This window comes from Loxodonta africana, chromosome 6, assembly GCF_030014295.1.
Source record: "Loxodonta africana isolate mLoxAfr1 chromosome 6, mLoxAfr1.hap2, whole genome shotgun sequence".
Taxonomy (NCBI): domain Eukaryota; kingdom Metazoa; phylum Chordata; class Mammalia; order Proboscidea; family Elephantidae; genus Loxodonta; species Loxodonta africana.
This window is the reverse complement of record NC_087347.1, coordinates 45153303-45175933: the sequence shown is the minus strand read 5'-3', so window position 1 is coordinate 45175933 and position 22631 is coordinate 45153303. Positions and strand designations below refer to the sequence as shown.

Here is a 22631-nt window from a genome sequence, read left to right as displayed (position 1 = left end):
CGCCCTGCTCAGGGGCGGTGCCCGGGACAGCCAATAAGAAACGGAGCCGGCTGAGAACGACGGTTCTGCGGGCCAGTCGGCGCCGGCCAGCCGGCCCCCCCCACACCAGGAAATCTGAGGGAAAACGAATCCTCGAGCGTTGGAGTTGTGGGCTTTTCCTTTCCTCTTTCCGTTTCCGGGGAAGGGAGAAGGAAGTGTTGGTTGTATCTGAGGAAATCTGAGATGTTTGGAAAAACTGCGGCTGAGCGTTACTCTATTTTGGGGCAATCTTAGAAGTGATTATTGATTTTTAAAATTTTTTTTTTTTTGAGAAAAAATACGGGGACTACTTGCGTTTATTTATTTATTTTTCTCTCCTGTTGTAAAAGGTAGGATCTTGTGCATCTCTAGGATTTGGAGGAGGGGAAACAGCCCTCTATAAAGAAGAGAATTAGGGCCAGAGCACTGAAGATGGAGATGGGATCATACTGCTAATAGGATAAAAAGGCAAGATAAATAGAAGGATTACAAACCCATCGCCGGTGGACTCAATTCAGACTTACAGAAACTCTATATGACAGTAGAACCACCCCACTGGGTTTCCAAGGCTGTAAATCATTATGGAAGCAGATTGTCACAGCTCTCTCCTATGGAGCAGCTGGTGGTTTCAGAACTTCCAACCTTTCCGTTAGCAGCCATTTCAACTACTGCGGCCATCAGGGTGCCACCAGGGCTCCTTAAATAGAAGGAATAGAGGCAGAAAAAGATAATGAGGAAGAAAAGGAAAAGAACCTGGCTGGGATACGGATACAGTACTACTCACCAATAATACTATTTTTTAAAAGTGTGAACATACAAGCAATTAAAAGAACAAGACAGGAGCTAAGTTAAAACAAACCCAGGCCTGCAGAGAGGACAGCCAATAAGAATCAAGCCTATTCTTGTCACAGAACTCCAGCTAGTCCCAGGAATTAAGTTTACAGGAACCTCTGAAGTCAGACGAGCAGCATGAAATCTACTAGCTAATAAGCCATACCCTTGCAGGCTGAGCTTTAAGTCAGTTTTAGTATCACCAAACTTTTGAATAAAGCTTCACCTTGCAAAGAGGCAAAAAGACCAAGAAGAAATAGGCTGTACAGAACCCAGAAGAAAATTTATTCCAAACTAGCAAAATCTCAAAGATAAAAGATTTTATATCAACAAAACAAGGAATATAAAGAAGAATGTGATAAACACCTTGTGAGATTGGTTTGAAGGCTTAGGACCACAATAGTGGGACAATTCCATCAACATAGTTCATAACGTAGCATAACATGGTTCATAAAGTTTTTGTTCTACACCCTAGTTTGGTGAGTAGCATCTGGGGTCTGAAAAGCTGTGAGTGGCTATCTAAGATACAACTGTTGGTCTCTACTTGTCCAGTACAAAAGAGAAAGAAGGATACCAAAGACTTGAAGAAGAAACTACAGAACTAATAGTCTACACAAACCGTGGCCTCATCTACCCTGAGACCAGAAGAACTAGATGGTGCCCTGCTACCAATACCAACCTGACCAGGGACACAATAGATGGTCCCAGATAGAATGGGAAAAAAATGTTGAACAAAATTCAAATTCTTAAAAAAAGGCCAGACTTACTGGAGAAGTTGAGACTAGAGGAACCCTTCAAAACTATCACCCTGAGATACCCTTTAACCTTTGAACTGAGACTGCTCTGGAGGTCACCTTTCAGCTAAGTAACAGATGGGCTCATAAACAATATTACCTGTGTGTACTATGGATGTCAGAAGAGACTCTGAAACTTGCTCTTGAACATCGAATAGTTGAAGTAAAAGAGTTGAACAGAAGGTCTCAAAGGGCAGCTCGAGAAGGCAAAGTAAAGTACTATAATGACATGTGCAAAGACCTGGAGGTAGAAAACAAAAAGGGAAGAACACGCTCGGTGTTTCTCAAGCTGAAAGAGCTAAAGAAAAAAATTCAAGCCTTGAGTTGCAGTACTGAAGGATTCTATAGGGAAAATATTAAACAATTCAGGAAGCATCAAAAGAAGATGAAGGAATATACAGAGTCACTGTACCAAAAAGAATTGGTCGACGTTCAACCATGTCAGGAGGTAGCATATGATCAGGAACCGACGGTACAGAAGGAAGAAGTCCAAGAAGGGACTGGCAAAAAACAGGGCTCCAAGAATTGGTGGAATACCAATTGAAATGTTTCAATAAACAGATGCAGCACTGGAAGTGCTCACTTGTCTATACTAAGAAATTTAAAAGACAGCTACCTGGCCAGTTGACTGGAAGAGATCCATATTTATGCCTATTCCCAAGAAAGGTGATTTAACTGAATACGGAAATTATCAATATCACTAATTTGACACACAAGTAAAATTTTGCTGAAGATCATTCAAAAGCAGCTGCAGCAGTATATCAATAGGGAACCACCAGAAATTCAAGCCAGATTCACAAGAGGACATAGAACAAGGGGTATCATTGCTGATGTCAGATGGATCCTGGCTGAAAGCAGAGAATACCAGAAAGATGTTTACCTGTGTTTTATTGACTATGCAAAGGCATTGGACTGTGTGGATCATTATAAATTATGGATAATACTGCAGAGAATGGGATTTCCAGAACACTTAATTGTGCTCATGAGGAACCTCTACATAGTTCAAGAGGCAGTAGTTCAAAAAGAACAAGGGGATACTGTGTAGTTTAAAATCAGGAAAGGTGTATGTCAGGTTGTATCCTTTCACCATACCTATTCAATCTGTATGCAGAGCAAATAATCCGGGAACCTGGACTGTGTGAAGAACTGGGCATCAGAATTGGAGGAAGACTCATTAACAACCTACACTTTGCAGATGATACAACCTTGCGTGCTGAAAGTGAAGAGGACTTCAAGCACTTACTGATGAAGGTCAAAGACTGCAGCCTTCAGTATGGATCACACCTCAATATAAAGAAAACAAAAATCCTCACAATGGACCAATAAGCAACATGACGATAAATGGAGAAAAGATCGAAGTTGTCAAGGATTTCATTTTACTAGGATCTACAATCAATGCCCATGGAAGCAGCCGTCAAGAAATCTAAAGATGCATTGCATTGGGTAAATCTGCAGCAAAAGACCTCTTTAAAGTGTTAAAAGGTAAAGATGTCAACTTGAAGACTAAGGTGCACCTGACCCACGCCATGGTGTTTTCAGTTGCCTCACATGCATGCGAAAGCTGGGTGATGAATAAGGAGGACGGAAGAAGAATTGACACCTTTGAATTGTGGTGTTGGTGAAGCCTGGTGAATATACCATGGACTGCCAAAAGAATGTACAAATTTGTCTCGGAAGAAGTACAACCAGAATGCTCCTTGGAAGCAAGGATAGCGAGACTATCTCACTTGCTTTGGAAATGTTATCAGGAGGGATCTGTTCCTGGAGAAGAACATCATGCTTGGTAAAGTAGAGGGTCAGCGAAAAAGTGGAAGACACTCAACAAGATGGAGTGACACAGTGGCTGCAACAATGGGCTCAAGCGTAACAATGATTTTAAGGATGGTGGAGGACTGGGCAGTGTTTCATTCTATTGTACGTAGGGTTGCTATGAGTCAGAACTGACTCGACAGCACCTGACAACAACACTATGTTCCTTTAAAAAAATTATCTGTATGAGATCAAATGGTCAACAGTTACCCTGAAGCACAGAGGAGAAGGTAAGGGGAGGTAAGGAAACTAGATTAATGCAAATGGAACAACCAGAATGGGAATAATGAGAATGCTGACACATTGTGAAAAGCGTAACCAATGTCACTGAAAAATATGTATTGAAAAAAAACCCAAAACCAAACCCACTGCCGTCAAGTCGATTCTGACTCATAGCGATCCTACAGGACAGGGTAAAGCAGGATTTCCAAGAAGCAGCTGGTGGATTCAAACTGCCAACCTTTTGGTTAGCAGCCAAGCTCTTAACACTGTGCTACCAGGGCTCCAAAAGTCCCCTTAGGAGAAGATAATGAGAAAAACAGTATGTATAGAAATTGTTAAATGGGAACCTAATTTGCTGTGTAAACTTTCATCAAAAAACAAAATAAAATATTAAAAAAAAGAATGAGTTATCAAATTTAGATTTTTAAAAGAAAAGTAATTCTTAAAGTTTTATTTAATTTTGAAACAGCAGACTGTAACATCAATATATCAGCTGCAGATTTTTTTTCACCAATGACTCCTCTGTCAACACAAAGAGGAAAATCAGTTATGTCTCTACATATTTTTCCTCAGGGAGTTGACTGACTTAAAAAAGTGAAATCATTTTTCAAGTTTAATTATTTTTGTATTCAAAAGGTTTTTTTTAATCCAAGCCATATTTTACATGATCAAATTTAAAAATATGGCCTTCTCAGTTTATATGTTCTAAGTTGAAATATAATCTAAATAGCTGCATACATATCAGTAAAAGATTCAACCAACCAGGTAGGCCTTAAGTACAAATTAACATCTGAATTTGTTTCTAAATTTAGGAAACTCACTGCTTTTACTGCCAGTATCATGAAAATTTTCATAATCATGCTATTGCTCCTTAAATCTGTTTTCTCTCTGGATCTTTTTCTTTCAACAGTTGTTTATTGAATAAAATTTTGAGCACCTACCTGTCAGGGACATAGGGTCCAGATATATCCCTTACTCTTATAGAACTTAGAGTCCAGTTGTGTATAAAGAATCAGATAAATTCAATACACTAAAAGTGTAAGTGTGAAGTTAGTAATATGTACTAAGAACTACAGGGTAACTACCACCTACCCTTGGGTGGGTGGGTGGGGTAGCAGAGGAAAGACCAACCCAACTTCCAACAGTAAGTATGATCTAGTCAAGCAAAAGAGAATGGGTAGAGAAGGGGTTGCAGGAAGAGAGTACAGTAGTACAAACTGGGCATAGTAAATAGCAAGTGATAAAAGATGAGGTAGGAGCAATAGGTCTCAGGGCCTTGTATGCCAGGCTAAGGAGCACAGAATTTATCTTCCATGATGGAACCACTGAATGATTTTAACCAGGAGACTGACAGCTGTTTTGTATCAATCACCAATGAAGATATATTTGAGAGAGGCAAGCTAGCTAGGAGGCTATTGGAGCAGTCTAGATAGGAAGATGAGATCATGGTTTCAGCTTTAGAAGTAGAGAGGAAAGGATGGATTTGCAAAACAGAATGCAAAGTCAGCAGGATTCAAGGACTGGATATAGAGGTGAGGGAGTGGGAATATCCTCCAACCTATCCTTGCTTGTCTAGATATCACTTAGGGGTGGTGATGTGAGAGAGGCTGCAGGTAGAGGGGAAGGGTGGGAGAGAAGGAGAAGAGAGTTTATCTTGGAGCATCTTAACTTTGAGGTACCTGAGGGACTTGCAAGTATTCTGCAGCCAGTGGATATAGGAGTCTGAAATTCAAGAGGAAAAAGCCTAAAGAGAAGGATTTGGATAAAGGATAGTTGCAGATATAGTTGAGAACTTTGAAGTGGTAGGGGAGAAAAGGAAATTAACAGTGCTCTAGCATGATGGCCTCCATTTTATGGAGGATGAGGCTGCTGAGAAAGTGGCACTTAAAGTGATAAAGCTTTGGAACAAACAGGAAATGAGAGGGCTGGTCAAGGAGTACAAGTAACTCAAAATGCTGAGAGCCTAAGAGTTGGGGCCAATGAAGTTGTACTAATACCTAGTGTTCAGTGGTCTGGGTAAAGGAATAGACAGCAGACTGCAGCACCAACATGGATCTGAGTATTTATTTTGGTACAGTAATGGACTAGGTTAATGATATCTTTCCTTATGGTGTCAGTTATGTTTTATATATTTCTCTGGGAAAAAAATTTTATTGAGTCAGTGGTTTTGGATAGAAGAAGGAAAGATTAGCTACGAATGCCCAATATTCAGTCACAGGATTATAGAGATGAGTTTCAATCCTGACTGCACATGAGAATTACCTGGAGAGTTTTTAAAACTACTGATGCCAGATCCCACTTCAGAGTTTGAATGGGGCCTGGTTATCATAATTTTAAAAACATTTTCCAGATAGTTTTCAATGTGCAGCTGGGGTTAAGAACCACTGAGCTAGAGAGAATGAAAAAATAGGCAATAAAAATTTGTCAGGCATGAAATGATCTAGATGCTATGCCTGAAACATGCTTGATATGGGTACTGTAGGTCTAGAATGTCAGTGGCAGATGCCTCAGCAAATATTTTCTGCCCAGAGATTTTTTTAGACATCAATTTGATTTCAATCATGCTCAGGAGAGTAAAAGTGATTACTTATGTTTGAGCATCTGGAGTGAAGGGAGAATAGGTAGCCAGAATCTACTTATCTCCAGGATGTTCTTATGACAGGGATGAGGCAGTGAATCCCCCACAAGGCATACACAGGGTGACATCATCAACTTAGTAATGAAAGACCTGGCAGAGTAAACCTTAAAAAAATATACACACGATAATTCGAATTCTAGGGGACCAGCTTCAGAAAATAATTCTCAGTACAAAAAGCTTTATGATGTGCATAAAGCCATTGTTAATGTTAACAGAATTGTGAATAAGTTAAATCTATAGATTTCTTAAAATTCCACAATTATTTTACTTTAAGGAAATGAAGTTAAAGCTTTGAGAAATTCCCTTCCAAATACGGGGGGTGGGGGAGATAAAATGAAAATCTTATTTAATGTGTTTTTGGCTAAACTACACAATGATTCAGAACTAATTTTGTACTGGTCAGCATGTCATGGCCATAAAAATGTTTTGATTATTCCTAATGTGTGTTAAACACTGTTCCCTAAATAAAGTGCCAAAAGCGATCGGTCCTTCCAGTGAGTCCCATCCCTTTTTAATGTAACTTCTTGAACAAGACTAGGGCTATTACCACATATTATGTCTACTCTGTTTGGATTATGACCCAGGACCATATTAAAACCTTTAGAGGTCCTAAACACAAGACTGTATTTCTGCCCTCCTTTCAATGCACCAGATGCTCTGTGGGATAAAGATGTGGTAGTCTGTGACCATAAAGATTTACAGCCTTGGAAACCCTACAGGGCAGTTCTACTCTGTCCTATAGGGTCATTATGAGTCGGAATAAACCCAACGCCAGTGAGTTTTTTGGGTTTATGTTTAAAATAATATTAAATCATAAAATAATTTTTCAGTTTCCCCATGCTACCTAGCAGGAGCCTCCTTTCCTTTATTATGCTCTAAATCAGCCTTTCTCAACTGAGGTTCCTCACATGAACCCACAGAAAGACTCTTAATTCTCCTGAGGACGGTATTTAAAAAAAAAAAACCATTATATACGCACAGAAGAAAAGTTAATTTATAACTATGGATGCCTATGGAATTAGGGCTTAATTCTTGCATGGATTTAGTTTGCCTATTGGTAATCCAGCTTTACAGAGATTCAACCCTCCCTTTCTTCCCACCCCATGGAGGCCATGGCCTTGTGGGGACAGGGCAGATATTTGACAAGTGTACTAATAGCTAGGAACAATCAACACTACACGAAGCAGTACCTTATGATGGGTAAGTGCACAAATTCATGAGTCTGAGTGTCTGTGTTCAATCCTGGCTCTACCACTTTCTAGCTGTGACCTTGAGCAGATATATTTCCTTTTTTTTTTTTTAAATAAACAGAATATTTATCTGATAGTATTGAGCATTAAATGCATTACGGCATTGTCTTCAAAGTAGAACAGCATATCTATCCTAAGCACCTAATGTTAGTTGTCACTGTTTCATTCACATGGGAAAAATACTTGAACCATAAAATATTGTGGTCTGGTCTGGACCAGAGTACATATATCTATGGAGGATAGTGCTTCCACTATATTATTGATATCACAATTTTATTATAGTAACTTAAAGGAAAGTAATTTTTTCCCTTTGTACTTTTTCTGTATTTTCTGAGGTTTTCAAAATGAGCAAGTATTATATTTTTAGTATTACATTTTTAATAAAAGGACAAACTTGGAATCGTAAACTTGTAAAACTCATACTTCCTAACTAATGCAGGTTAGAGGAGAAAAAATAATAGCTTGGTGAATTGCCTTAAACCATTCTCTTCTGGAACTACTAGTCTGTATCAGAAATTTTGGATTCAGGCATAATACACAAGATACAAAAAAGACAATATGCTTCGTCTTGCCTGAGTTGAAATGAAATGGAGAATAAAGCTTAGTCCACGTGCAAGGAATAAAAGGCATAAGGAAAAAAGACAGAGTTTTTTTCTAGGAAGTGATGCAAAGGGAAAGGAAAAGAGAGCCTGGGGCTCAGCTGTTGATTAATCCCATGTTCCAAGAGAAGGTTAAAGTATTTTTAAAAAATGCAATGTGGGAAAGACCAAAAAGTGTAATGCTAAGATAACTAGCTGCTAGTGATGGTGCGACGAAACAGGCACTTCCATACACTGGTGAAGAGAGTATAAATGGTACTGTAATAATGTTGTACTAGGGAATAATGTTGGCTCCTTTTTTTTTTTGTGGTAAAAACATACACAACAAAGAAAACATGGACCTGGAAAGAAAATGTTTTAACATCTTAGTACTAGAAATAGTTGTGGTGCACCTGAGAAACTGATTTATTTACAAAATATCCGAAAATCATGTAAGTAATCTTATTTCTCTTTTTACATTGGTTGCATTAAAGTTCAGTGCTAAGTTTGTTGTGTCCCAACAACATACAGAAATTTTACGGCACATAGTTTATGTATTAATTTCTCTCCTGACTTCATGTTATTTTTTACTTACTTCATGATTTACATGTAATTATAGCTATTGCCTTATCTTAAAAGAGTGTGGCATAAAAAAAGGTTTAGATCAGACATACAGAAATAAAATGGCACGCTTTGAAAAAAAATTTATAGTGAAGGACCATTTTAAAGCATAAAATTTAGGTAAGATATAAAATCAACTCAGGGAAATTCAATGAAAAGCCAAATAAAGCTGTATTTTTATACTGTACAAAAGAAAATTTACATTCCTAATGTAACTAGATACATCTAGAGAAAATTACATATCTCTCAAGAAGCACAATATTTAACATCTTAGATGTTTCTGCATCGCAGACTAATACTGAATTTTATACATTTTTATTTACAATAACTTAAAATATTTTCTCATCTCTGGCAGGTATTTACAAGGTCAACAATGACTACATTTCACATTTCAACAATCAACAGCATTAACCAGTTCAGTAAGACAGTTAAGATAATGGCTTACATGCACCAATAAATATGATCTTAAATGTGCGATTTTTTTTCTTCAACTCTGAAAAAAATGAAAGTTTTCACTAGTCCTAGGTTGAAAGGACATCATTCAGTAGAGATCATATTTTCTGCATGCCCATCCTTTTTAAATTTTCACCAGCACTGTTCTCCAAATACTTGATAAGTTTGTATCAAGCTATAGGTTGATGCTGGTGAAAAAGAATTGTTTTACACATTCCATATCTTTTTATCAAGCAAACATCTGCGAGTGGGTATTTGTTGCTTATTTGTCCATTGTGACAGAGATCAGACTATATAATGCCAAAGTAGTAAAAGTCCTTCGGAAATTGTAGCTCAGGAGAGCCAAATTATCATGAGAAAGATAGTGGGAAAATAATCTTCAAACCATAATAACAGGTTCAATCAGTTAAACTGAATGCAAGGCCAGCATAATTTTTAGAATAAGAACCAAAAAGATTCATTGTAAATTAGCAGATGAACTTATTACAAATGTTTAAAAACATCACATGGAGCGTATCTCTCAATTCCATTTGGATGATAAAATTTAAAAAAAAAAAAAATTAGTAACTGTTAGCAAATATTCTCTTTTCAAGATAGTCTGATCGATACATTCATTACTTTTTAATTACCACTTGATATGGAAAAAATAATACATAGAACGTGTTTGGAATATCAGTTAATATACAATTACATTTCATGTTTTCAAAAAAGTCATTTAATAGTCTAAATAAATTCTTTAGTTCTTATTGGTGCTTACATTACAAAACTAGTATTTTAGCTTTTCTTAACCCAATTATACTTTTCTAGCAAAGAAAAAAACACCCAGAGTAATCCTGTACATCAATTATGTAAACAAATAGTACCATTTAAACCAATACTATACTTACTAGAAATATTTGAAATTGCTCATTTAAAGAGGTACATTTCCATAATTTTCCCAATATTATTTTTTTTTAAAGACATATACTAATTTTAGAAATTTCCCCCCCTTTTTATTCAATAGTGATGAGCAGAATCCTTAACTTGACTTAGGGGACTTGAAAATGTTCCATTAGGAATATTTAGACATAACCTTTAACTGGTACCTTGCTGGAAGTATAAAATGTTGTCATTTTTACTGACATCACAAAATCTCAAATGGAATCTTATAGCTATTATATGCCTATTTTCTAGGTCAAAGGACCTTTGAAAATTTATTTCCCCCAGGGTTAGAAAGCAATCTTTTATGTTAAAAGAGCATCATTCCTTAATAGTTAGGTACATTAAAAATTATATTTGGTCAATATATTTTCTTTGATAAATTTTGTTATCAGTGAAGATGTAAAGAATTTCCTCTGATACTGACACTCAAACACAACAAACCAGATTGATATGAATTCTGTAGCTGGAGATGGATTATCCAATTAAGTTTATTTCTCTTTGAAATAAAAGGATTTCTTTATTAGACCTGCCTCCAGATATATAGTTAAAATAAAAAGACTCATACTTTAATATCCACCTAATTCTATTTTGGGGGGGTAAATTCTATATTAAACATAACAGCAGACATCTGAATGTGCCTTAATTTGTAAACATCATAAAAACATTTTCTCAAAACTCAGAAGCAAAACGTAGAACCTACACACTGTACTATGCTGCCAGTTATTTCATATCATTCCCAGCTTTCCGCTAACACTCTATCCTGAACTGTTTTCTCTTGTGTATATTTGTCACGTGACTAAGGGCTAAGATCACTTTAAACCAAAAATACCAAAGATTGAAGTTACCAAAATTTTATGGTGTGTGGCCAGGTTTAGAAGGAACATTCCTATGTGGGCAAGGGAAGGTTGGGTGGAGATGTCTCCTCTAATTTTAATGGCTTGCCATAACCACACAAATTTCTGGCACAGCCAAAAATCTAACACGGTTTAAGTGCACATTGGCTGACTCTATTGAATATTTCCAATGTATGTTCAGTGCCAATATGATATACCCACTAGATACATACAATACAGGTAATACTAAACTTTAAATTTTATGTCTTACATTATCAAAGTGACATCCTTGGCAACGGAAAATTTTACCAATCTGGTAACTTGTTATGACTTTATTAGCACTATTAATAATTCTACACTGCATTCTATCTTTTAATAATCTGGTAAATACTCTAATTTTTTAACGCTTAAGCTATCAATAATTTCTAGTTGGTTTTCAAACAACTTTTTCTAAAAATCACTTTTAAAAAAAATTAAAGTATTACAAACAAGTGTCTCAAACAACTTAGTGGTTTGAAACATGACAATAATCATTTAACTTGAAAGTTAAAAAGTCTTATGTTCAGACTGTTTAACGTAGCCATAGTATAGAAAAATTGCCCTAAAACTCTTACAGACTTCCTGACCACTAGCATGGCCTACTGAACTTTTTCTAAACTGAAAAACAAGTATGTAACTGAAATACTGATTTTTTTTTTTAAACATAAAATAAAACTTACTTTGTAATTCAAGATCCAAAATGGAGAGATCTCATTGCCAGTGTTGGTGTAATAGTGTACTACCCCCTAAAGACAGAGGTTAATTTTTTTCTATTTACAAATGGACATGCAGAGAGCTAGATGAGACAACTGATTGTCAACAGTAAAGTACTAAAAAATGGACCCATACAACCTCACAAAGTAAGGTGGGGCTGGGGGGAAACACTTCACTAAAATATTCATAAAAATAGTGCAAACAAAATCTAAAGGAAGCTGTTCTCAGTATTCCAGGATCTAACAAAAAAAAAACATAATAATTAATTTAAAGCTACTAAGTGGAATTTGAGAATACAGGCTGGAAATACAGCTTATATAGCTGAGACTACTAAATTTAAAACATTTTGTATGGTATATACCCTTTAAATGACATCACGGTCACCGTTCATTATAGAATCATCACTTCACAATGTAAGCCTTTTTCAATCATACAAGGAAATATTGCTTGCATCTGCTCCAAGCACAAGGTTCAACCCCTTTCTACATTAGAAATTAATGGAATAAAATTTATTTAATCTTCACCTTGCAATACTCTACTGTGCAATATAATTAACTTGCCACATTGGTGACTATGAAAGTTGGCTGACTCAAAAATTAAAATAGCTAGAAACACTGATCAAAGCCATTTCACTGGTTTTATTTCACATTTAAATAAATTCCCAAAATATTACCAACTATAAGATGGCAGCATACAACTGATTTGTGGCAGAAAATAGTAAGGCTTAAATTAGAATAAGGAAAAATATATCCATTCTTACATCTGTACAGCACTTCCACATCTATGTTTATTACTCTACATTTTTTCTGGAAGTAATACTTTTCTTAATGTGCTGTATTCACTAACTACTAGGCTAGAACTAAATAAACTGCAGAAATGAAGAGTGTCACGTACCACATTTATTGTAGTACACGTAAAGGGAGGCCATGGGGTGTTAATATGCATTAGACAGGAGGCAGAGATTTGATTCTGGCTCTGCTTCTGAGTTATGTGACCTCATTTGTGTCACAACCTCTTTGAGTCTCAGTTTCCTGAGGATGAATATGCGGGTCAGGGTTTGGAGACTAGCTAGATTATCTCTAGGGTCTCTTCTAGTACAAAAATTCTGATTCTGTAATAAGCAGGCACCGTAGAATGAACTGGGAGGGTCAGGGTGGTGGTAGAGATCAAGACTTAAAATGACAACCATTTCTTCTTTCTAGCTTCTTTAAATATTTTCATATTTAAAAATCTTCTAATGCAACTTTTCACTTTACATTTAGTTTGTTTTCTAGTAAGATGATTTTTAATTAATGTTATAGAGAAGAGTTCCCAAAGCCTTCAGATACATCTTCCTTTTCCTGAATTCAACCTGGCATAGATGGCCTCAATCAAATAGGTTTATTATAGAAATCAAGTATTTTATCCCTAAATAGCTTTTTCATAGGTGGCTAGACTTTTTAAAAATGGAAATTATAAAGTATAAAACAAAAGGTTACTAAAGGATAAAGTATGAATGTTGCTGGTCAATATTTGCAACAGCACTCTTATATAGGTAAAACAAACTATTTTAAATTAAATGCCAATAAATAACATAAATGAATATCAGAAAGCTTGGCTTGTTAAACTAACTCATTTCAACTATGTCTTGCACAGGAAATCTGTTCTAAGAACCTGAATGTAAAGTTTTACCTAAGTGAGATATTTCTCATTGGTCCCAAATCATATCGCCTAAAAGAATGGAACACAAATGTTGCAGGGTCATGAAACATTAATGGGTATGTATACATATAAAATATATATGTATACACATACTGATAAGTGAAACCCTCTAAGTAAGTTGAACTTTTTCAAAACCATTTTTACAGATATAACATACAATTTCTAACAAAAACCAAAGGGAAATTTTGTCTTATATTTATTATAGCTTTGCTATTTGATATTTCTTTTGTGCTTTAACTAGAATTATGCTAGATTTAGATGCCAGTAAACACACAATTTGTTGAATTAAAAACAATCCTTCAGTCCTAAATAAACCAGGTGGTTATCCCCTGTAGTGACTGACCTCCAGCCATGGCCAAGATCTCATTCCCTGGTAAGTATTATGTTCTTCTATACCTGAAACTTTGCTTTTCTTAGTGTGGCAAAGACCTTTACCCTTCATTTATTTTGGCTGTTTTTTAATTCTTTTAATTTATTTGACATCCTTAAGTCAAATTAAAAGAAGAGATATCTAAAATATATCTTTGTGATATATACACATATATGTACACATCATACACACACACACACAAATCAATAAATCATCTATCACCTTTTAGCTTTACTGCAGACTTTAGCAATGTTGCAGATACTAGTCCAGGTTCTAGTTTTCCATTTCCATATGAGCTGAAAATGTTATAGACCACCAAATTCAATCAAGATTCATTGTTCTTATAAAGATTCTATCAGAAAGCCCCTTTAAAAAAATGCTCTTATAATCAAAACGAAAAAAAGGAGGGAGATTTTTAGGTGTGAAAAAAAACAAGAGGCATTTTTCTCATTTTATTAATCAAAATCTACTGTAATTTTAATTGGTAAAGTTAAAATTTTTAAACGTTAATTAAGAGAATACTTGCTTTCTATAAATTCAGTATATAATTTTTTTCACAATAATAAAGTAAAAACGTCTAAATGTACAAAGCACTAATAGCTCTGATGTGTTTTATAGAGGATAACTTAAAACATTTAAACTCACAATACACTAATTTTCAAAAACTCAATATATTCCCTTCTATTTCAAGCAGTAGAGCCTGAGACCCAGAAGAGGTTATAATGAAATTTTATCCAACCAAATCAGAACAAAAAAAAAAAAAAAATTTTTTTTATATTATCTTTTTTTTTTAAAACCAATAATGCATTTTTGTAGCCTCTTAGTACAGTTACCAAATGCTACTTACATACATTCAACATCTAGCTTACTGGCATGATTTCAAAGTTTTATAAAAGTGAGAAATTTTTGCAGATAGATGATTAGAAGGTACACAAATTGCATTACATTAAACACAAAGGCAGTGTGTCCTTGTAGGAGAAATCAAGTCAGTACTCCCTGGTAGAAATGTTCTATAAAAATGTGTCACATTGAAGTGTCAGTGTTTTCAGCCAATTATCTGTCCCTGATGTATTTCCTTGGAGTATATAATCTATCAGGACTTCAGGTATCTTAATCTAAAATATCTGACTGAATTTAGGTACATCTAGAAAGCAGCTGAAAGGGTTTCTCCAATAGTCTGACATCACAGAAAGTGGATTGAGAAATCCCTCTCTTTACCTGAAGACGTACTTGCTCTACTTCAGTCATCATCAGCTCACAAAGGAAAATAAACAACAACAAAAAACCAGGCAAAATCTCCCTAACACACACAATCCCACACAAGCTAAACAAAAACCATCCCTCCCCCCCCACAAAACCCCAGCACCAAAGTGTCAATCATTCCTGGGAAAAAGAACATGCCCCTTGGATGCTCTGATTTGTTAGTTGTTCAAACTTTAAGGGCAGACATGACCCTATGTCCTTGTGGGGAGGAGGGAAGACATGTTAATCATGACTATAGAGCCATTGAAAGTGCATTATCAACTACACAATCAACTTAGAGCCCCGTCTCCAGCAGAGGAGGCCACAACTTGATTTGAATGCCTCAATATTAAACATTTATGTCCTCAGGATAAAGGAAATGGGGAAAATAAAGAGCTACCCTCATTTTAATGAAAAAAGTGCAGCAGTCTGCCACCTTTCCCCATGCTTCTCAAGAAAACGATTGCACAGACTCAGAGAAGTCCAAAGTCACAGCAGAATCTCTGAGGCACTCCTGGTTAAAAGAGAAAAAAATATGATCCAGTAGTCTTCATAGTTCTATAGATTATGAGAAGAAACCCGTTTTGTTTTTTTTAAACAAAGCCAAAGAATCATTTCATAGGGATCATATACACCATTTCCTCTAATATATCCTCAGTCTCACAGTGTTGAAATGGGACTGATCAGCCTACGATGGATTGCACATCACCCAAGGAGAAAGGAAGGCATGGAAAAGGCATACATTTTATACTGCTTCACGAACACATTTACAAGGAATAGGTGAAGATATAGGAGAAAAAAAGAAAACCTTATTGCTGTTTCCATACAAAATACAGTATGAAGATACCTACACTAAATCAAATCTGATTACGATGACCAATATTTTCACAATGTGGGATGAAGCGTCTTCGCGCACAATGAAATGTTCAGTTTAAAAGGTAAGCAGAAAGAGGCGAGAGAATAATATCAAAGCTACACCTGGGATATTAGCTGCATATTGAAACTTGGGGATCGAGACTGCTTGGTTAAGGGGGCTCCTGGGCTGAGGAGCTCTTTACCTTCTCCAGCTTGACCTAGCCGGTCTTCCTGTAGACTGATAGTTGAATAACGATTAGCATTGTTAGCTGCTAAATTTTTAACTCCCTCAGTGCCAACCCCAATGCTGGTAGTTGCTTGACTGCCATTTACATAGTCAAATGATTTACTTGAGGAAGCACTGGCTGTCCGGATTAAACTTAAACTATTGGTTTTTGGCACCACCTGGCCAGCAGGCAGGCTCAGGTGTTTTTTCATCGGTGTCAGCTCAAGTGAATCTACACTAAGATCAGCTGATTGCTGTACATACTGCCTGCGAACTACTGAATCTCGAGGGCTCTCATTGGATTTGATTGCAGAGGCTGTTTCTTTATCCTTGGCTGAACGCCCAGCTGCTACTTTCCTTAAACTTCCCCTCTGAGAGGAGGATGATGGTTTGGTCCCAACTGGCTGACTGCTGAGGGAAGCCCCTGATGAAAATCCTTCATCTGCATCATTCAGGTTTACAGATTCCTCTCCTCCATTTACACCCTCGGCACCTAAAAACAAATCAAACAGACTCAGCAATAGCTCATTAAATAGGAAGCAGCTGTGAATAACAACACCCTTATCTCTTGGATAATGTGTTATATGTAGGCAACGTTTCGTTAGGGGAATAAACCTTAATCTATATAGAATTCGAATACGATATTCATTCTGCTTATTTAGTTTAACTAATCTATCTCTGGTAAAGCTGTCTACAAACTAATTTGGTTAATCTATCCAAATTTTGGCACATAAAACAACTTTAGGCAAAATACAACATTCTTTTAGTGTAAATCTTTAACAATAATACTTTGTCAATGTGAGGTGACCTTATCTATCTATTAAAAAAATTTTTTCCCCTCATCTTTCTGAACCCATCTTCAGGCAGACCATGCAAAAGACAGCCCCTCCTAATTTCAGTTATCCAGAGTTACAACAAAAATACATATTCCTACAGGCCAAGCCCTAATTAAAAAACAAACAAAAAAACCCATTGCTGTTGACTTGATTCTTACTCACAGTGACCCCACAGGACAGAGTAGAACTGTCCCATTGGGTTTCCAAGGCTATAAATCTTTACAGAAGCAGGCTGCCACGCCTTTCTCCTGTGAAGCAGCTGGTAGGTTTGAGCTGCTGACCTTTGGTTAGCAGCCAAGTGTTTTAACCACTGCACCACCAGGGCTTCTTAAGCATTGGTCAACTACAATAAAATTTTTACTCAAAAGCTAACTGTTTCTATGTGGCTTCAGAACCTTCACCGTGGAACTAGTAAATCTAACTCAAAACTCTACATTGCTTCCAGTAACTTCGTAATCATATTTTGTCTTACAGACATACCTACTCACTATTTTCCACATTATCTTGATCAATTAATGTGAAGAAAATATTTGCCTGATTATCAGAGAGCAGGGTTAGGGAACCAGCAAGGACTATTACTTTCCATATAATGTATTACTATAATATTGAAAACTTTTAACAATGAGTACACATTATTGTCATAATAAAAATACTATAGTACCCCATCACATTTCATGGAGAAACTGCAGTTAACCAAAGAATCCTTATCTTGGGATATTGTAGACAGAAGTATACATACACATATTGCCCTTGGGGTTTTCTGAAAGCCCAATTCTCTTACTGAAAGTATGATCAACATTCACTTAGAAAGTAATACATTTGCTTCTTTCAAAAACTGATAGTGGTTTACTACCTCATTAAATTCATTTCCTAGACTGTAAGAAAGTTTAATCTGAATCTGTTAGGAAAGACACTCTACACAAATATTATTTTGAAATACATGTTACCAAAGTAAAATGTATATAAAATACTTAAACATAATCTTTTATTTAACATAATACCTGCAAAATAAAATATTTTCTTAATTCTATTTTCTCATATGGATTAGTTATTTCCTTCCTTCCAAAAGAATAAACTATCCTTAAAGCAAAAGCACCTTTTTATTACAACCAGCAGTTTAATACCCTTCGATCATCATGCAAAGCCATATGAAAATGCATTTACTAAGAATAGTAGCAGCTGACACCACTTCTCTCAACTCCTTCAAAAGAACAGTATATAAAAAAAAAAATACTGTACCACAAAATAAAAACTTCAATTACTAAGATGATATCGTATCATCTTAACAATGTACTACAATTAGTATAAAGGGCTCCAAAATGCCCAAGAAAAGGTAGTTACTGGTTCAGAATTGATATTAGTAATTTAAAATTGGGAGTGAACAGAAATGTAACACTGGTATGTCTCTTAGGAGAGGAAACTGAGAGACTTAGTGCTAGCTACCGATTCTTGCTACATGCAGATCTGATGCCCAAGCGATATGGCCATAAAAGGGACGATAACATAAAAGCCACCATGCAAGGGAACCTACTGATGTTTTATATACTAAGAAACTTTTTTTCAATTTAGTGGAACACTTACTATACTTTAATCACAGGCATTATTCTCAGTTTAATAATAATTTTAATTTCAGCTTTAAAAGTTACAAATAGAATGTCACTTGACACTCAGGAGAAAGGTAGGTGATAGGCTCATATCTGCTCTTTAACTTCAACACATAATAAATACAACTTTAACTTTAAAACCATCACATTAGAAAACAAGTTTTCTTTTAAAACAAAAAAGTCAATTATTGATGTTAATCCAAATGCTCCAGCCGGCTTCGGAATTTCCAAAATTTTTCATAGATTTTAGTAAGTTTCTTCCTTCTGTTTAACAAACCTCAAAGGATAAAAAGGCAATTAATTGTATCTCACAACTTTTTTTCCTTTCTAATTTTCTCCCTACGTGCTAACAATACCAATCATGATCCAAAGAACAGACAATGGGAAAGGATTTTTAATGAACTTTCTACTTATGACTGCCTTTCCCTATAAACTTAGCTTGTACTGATTTAAAGCTTACAATTAATCTAGATTAAAAGGTAAAATAATTTTTTAGAAATTTCAAACATACTCAAGGAATTTATTCTTCTTTCCTTGTAGCTACACCCTTCACCCACTGAAATCTCTTTACCACTGATAACAAAAAACCAAACCCGTTGCCATCAAGTTGATTCCAGCTAACAGCGACCCTATAGGACAGAGTAGAACTGCCCCATAGGGTTTCCAAGGAGCACCTGGCAGATTCAAATTGCTGCCCTTTTGGTTAGGAGCTGTTAGCTCTTAACCACTATGCCACCGGGGTTTCCTACCATTATAGGAAATATCAAAATTGACTACTATTTTGGTTCCTTTTTCAAAGTGTATGACTTTTGATGAATTGAAAGAAAAGTTCCAACCTAATCCCTTACCTTCTAGAATTTCACCAACTGTCATTTAGCACAACACTGTAACAATGGTAGTAGATATATCTCAATGTATACATCTCAATGGCTTGTTCAATCATCAACTACACTTTGCTCAATTTAGGCCAACTCTGGGTTCAACAGTTACTTCTATACTTATTATTTTTGTGTGTTTAGGCAAGATAAAACTGACTCCTAAGGGTAACACAAGGAGATAATGAAAAACCAAAAAAGGTTTTTGCTGCATCTACCACAGCCATTTAAAGAATGATCTCTGTAAAATAGCAGCAACTTCTCTGGGACCCTGGGTCATGCACATGCAACACTGTTAAATGAAGTAAGGTCAATCTGGACAAATGGGCAAGGAAATAGAGGACAGATTTAGATTTTTACTGAGCATGCTCAAATTTCTAATGCACCAACAGAGCTAGAGACTTTCCTAAGGTGAAAGGTAACTGCTTCATGTATGTTTGTTTTTAAAATAAGTAAGAATATGTACCCTATTTTAAAACTACATGTTATATTCCATAAATAAGTGTAAAGTTCCATAGCAGTAATATATTACATAATGTATATTATTTAATGAAATACATAATGTATATTATTTAACGAAAGTCATTAAATAATGAAAAAAAAAACCCTATTAGGCAACTATTGTTGCCTTCTTTCACACAGCCAACTCCTATGCTATTACATGCAAAACAGCACGTAAATACTTTCCTATCAGAAAGTTTTCTCTTACAAATGTGGCAAGGGGACCTAAAACAAATTCTCATTTTGAGATACCTACACTGTTTTCTACTTTGTTTTTCAAAGATCTAGTAGGATATCTGGCCTCTAAGGAATACATTTCAATTCTGTTTGGGAGCTTTGTAATATAACCATAATTTGTAATAAATTATAAAATGTAGTGTACGCCAGGATAGCACATTCACAGAGTCAGTAGTTCACTATTTAGACCCAGTCAACTTGATCCACAGGTAGAGTATGGCAGTTTACTCTATCAAACAAAAAAGAAATTCTTGTTAATTGGCCACCCTGGGATTAAAGATAAATTGGTTGGCTCCAATTCAGTCTAATTTCTCAAAGACACTATATTAATGTTTTAAAACTGTTCATGGATTTTTAAAGAATAAATTATTGTGTGAATACAATCAATTCACATTGACTAATAAGGCTCATGTCCATTGGGTACATTTTTCCTTTCCTAGTATTAGATAAACATGCTCAGTAATGAAGAAAATTCCAAGCATTTGCAGACCTTTTGGAGACAGGCCCCTGCCTTGTTAGTAGCCATGCCAAGCTGTTGTTTGATCACACAGGGATGCAGACTCCAGGCCAGCACAAATGGTAACTAAAGATTACACCTGACCTGGTGCTAGGCATATAAGGCAGGTGTGCTTTGCAAGGAGGAGCTAATATACCCTGGGGTAGTGGACACACACGCTAGAATGGAAAGATGTTCTGCTTGGGGATAGAGAGCCAGGATCCTTCTCCAGCAACTGCCTCACTGACTTCTGCCTCCTCATCTCTGTCCTACCCTCTGTTGTGGCTGCTGCTGAGTTGGGCTCCGGCGAGCCATGCTCAGGGGTCCTGCGCACCAGCACCTCCCCCTCTTGCACACGTTTGATCCCTAGGTCAGTGGAGCCGTGTTGGATCGGGGAGCCAGGAATACTCGAGTCAGCCTCGTTTGAGAAGTCAAAGCCATCTGGGATTCAACATATAAAATTTTAGTGCTTTTGTGCTGTTCTATTCTTTTCTGAGCATTTTGACCCAGGCAGATAAGAGAATGTATATATGGATATGATATAAACACAAACACTATTTATATAGTTACATGTGTGTGCACAGCATGCACACACATAAGGAAGCAGATGAACAATGTGAGGTTTGCAAATGAATAGGACAGAAAATAGGGATCATTAAAATAGCAATTAATATCTCTTAGGCAAGACAGCTTGACAATTCAAGTACCATATACCTATGAAATACTGCTGGATTCAGCATTTACCAAAAAAAGGAAAAGCAAAGATAAAAATCTAAGAACAAGAATTAATTATTTTATAGATACCTTGTATTTACCATTAGCTTGGCCAGTTCCATAGTTTTCTCCCACAACACCCATACATGCACTTTCTTTTCAGTATGGTAGCAGACTTATTAAAGATTATTTTTTTCCTATTGTTATTATTAGTTCAAAAAATGACAAAAATTAACCTAATCTTATTTATGCTTTAGATTTCATAGAGGAGTCTAAAATATATGTATATAACTTTAGGCATTTCAATTACATTTCTAGTGCTATTTCAAAAAACTAAAAAAGTTTTAGCTTAATTACACAGGTTGCTATAATGTCATGGTTAATATAGTCTGTAAAAACAGTGATAAATTTACTGGGATACATGAGCGGACTATGGGGATTGTGTACCCACCTTCTCTCCTCCATCTATGACGACGGATTGAAGCTGTTGTAATTGCAGTACGAGAAATTCTCGGCACTGTTGGAGTGACTTCTACTTTAAGTACTTTCTGGCCTTCTTGTGAAGAATCAGGAGCATCAAATGGTAGTGAGTTTTTCATGGCATTGGCAACCTAAAATGATGATATAAGTCTATACAAATTTACAACCAATATAGTTTATGCTTATTCTATACTTCATCTTTCCATAATTCTTGAGTATGAACTGAAAACTTGTACTTTAAAAGTATGGTATGTCAGAAGCGCTTGTATCTTCACTGCTCTGTATTTTTTTTTTAAGTCGGCTTTTCAAATGAGGATTTATTTTAAGAATGTTAAGTCACATACCACACTGACTCCTTGAAGTTGTTGGCTTTCAAAGAGAAAAGAATAGCATTCCAAAGACAGAAAAATTAACATTTGAAGACTGATATAAGACAACAGAATAAGTCTCTGACTCTTCAAGTGATAAATAACATATAAAATTTAATTCTGATAAATAATAGCTTTTTCTTCACTCCTATTTTCATGAAGGAAAATTTTCCCCTCAATACTTCTGGCATTTTGTCCTACCATCTTCTGTTCCCTGTGAAGAGTAAGAGACCCAGGTGGAGAGCAATTGCCTTTGATTGGTCCTCACTTCCTAACTGGTTAGTGTAATATGGTAAAGATCTTGAGCTATAGGACTGCCTTTCTCCCTCCCTCTCCACCTGGACTAGTGGAATTCAGCAACCTGGAAAGTGTGCCTCCTCTGGCAGTTAAAACCTTCTCTCTAGC

The 22631-nt window shown here is 35.9% G+C and overlaps 1 protein-coding gene across 10 annotated transcripts in view; it reads right to left on the bottom strand.

Annotated features, from left to right (window-relative positions):
• Positions 1 to 8844: 8844 nt before the first annotated feature.
• The window catches only part of HYCC2 (hyccin PI4KA lipid kinase complex subunit 2), a 97797-nt gene continuing 84010 nt past the window's right edge, over positions 8845 to 22631 (bottom strand). For 9 of the 10 annotated variants that reach the window (XM_023542459.2, XM_064286832.1, XM_023542446.2 and 6 more), the window contains 2 exons: positions 21830 to 21989; positions 8845 to 16608 (listed from right to left, as the gene is read on the bottom strand). In XM_023542459.2, the coding sequence (XP_023398227.1) occupies positions 16007 to 16608; positions 21830 to 21989 (762 nt within the window). In that variant the 3' untranslated portion in view covers positions 8845 to 16006. Of the gene's footprint in view, positions 16609 to 20937; positions 21106 to 21829; positions 21990 to 22631 lie in introns of all 10 variants that reach the window. The other variant, XM_010602522.3, reaches the window with a different exon arrangement.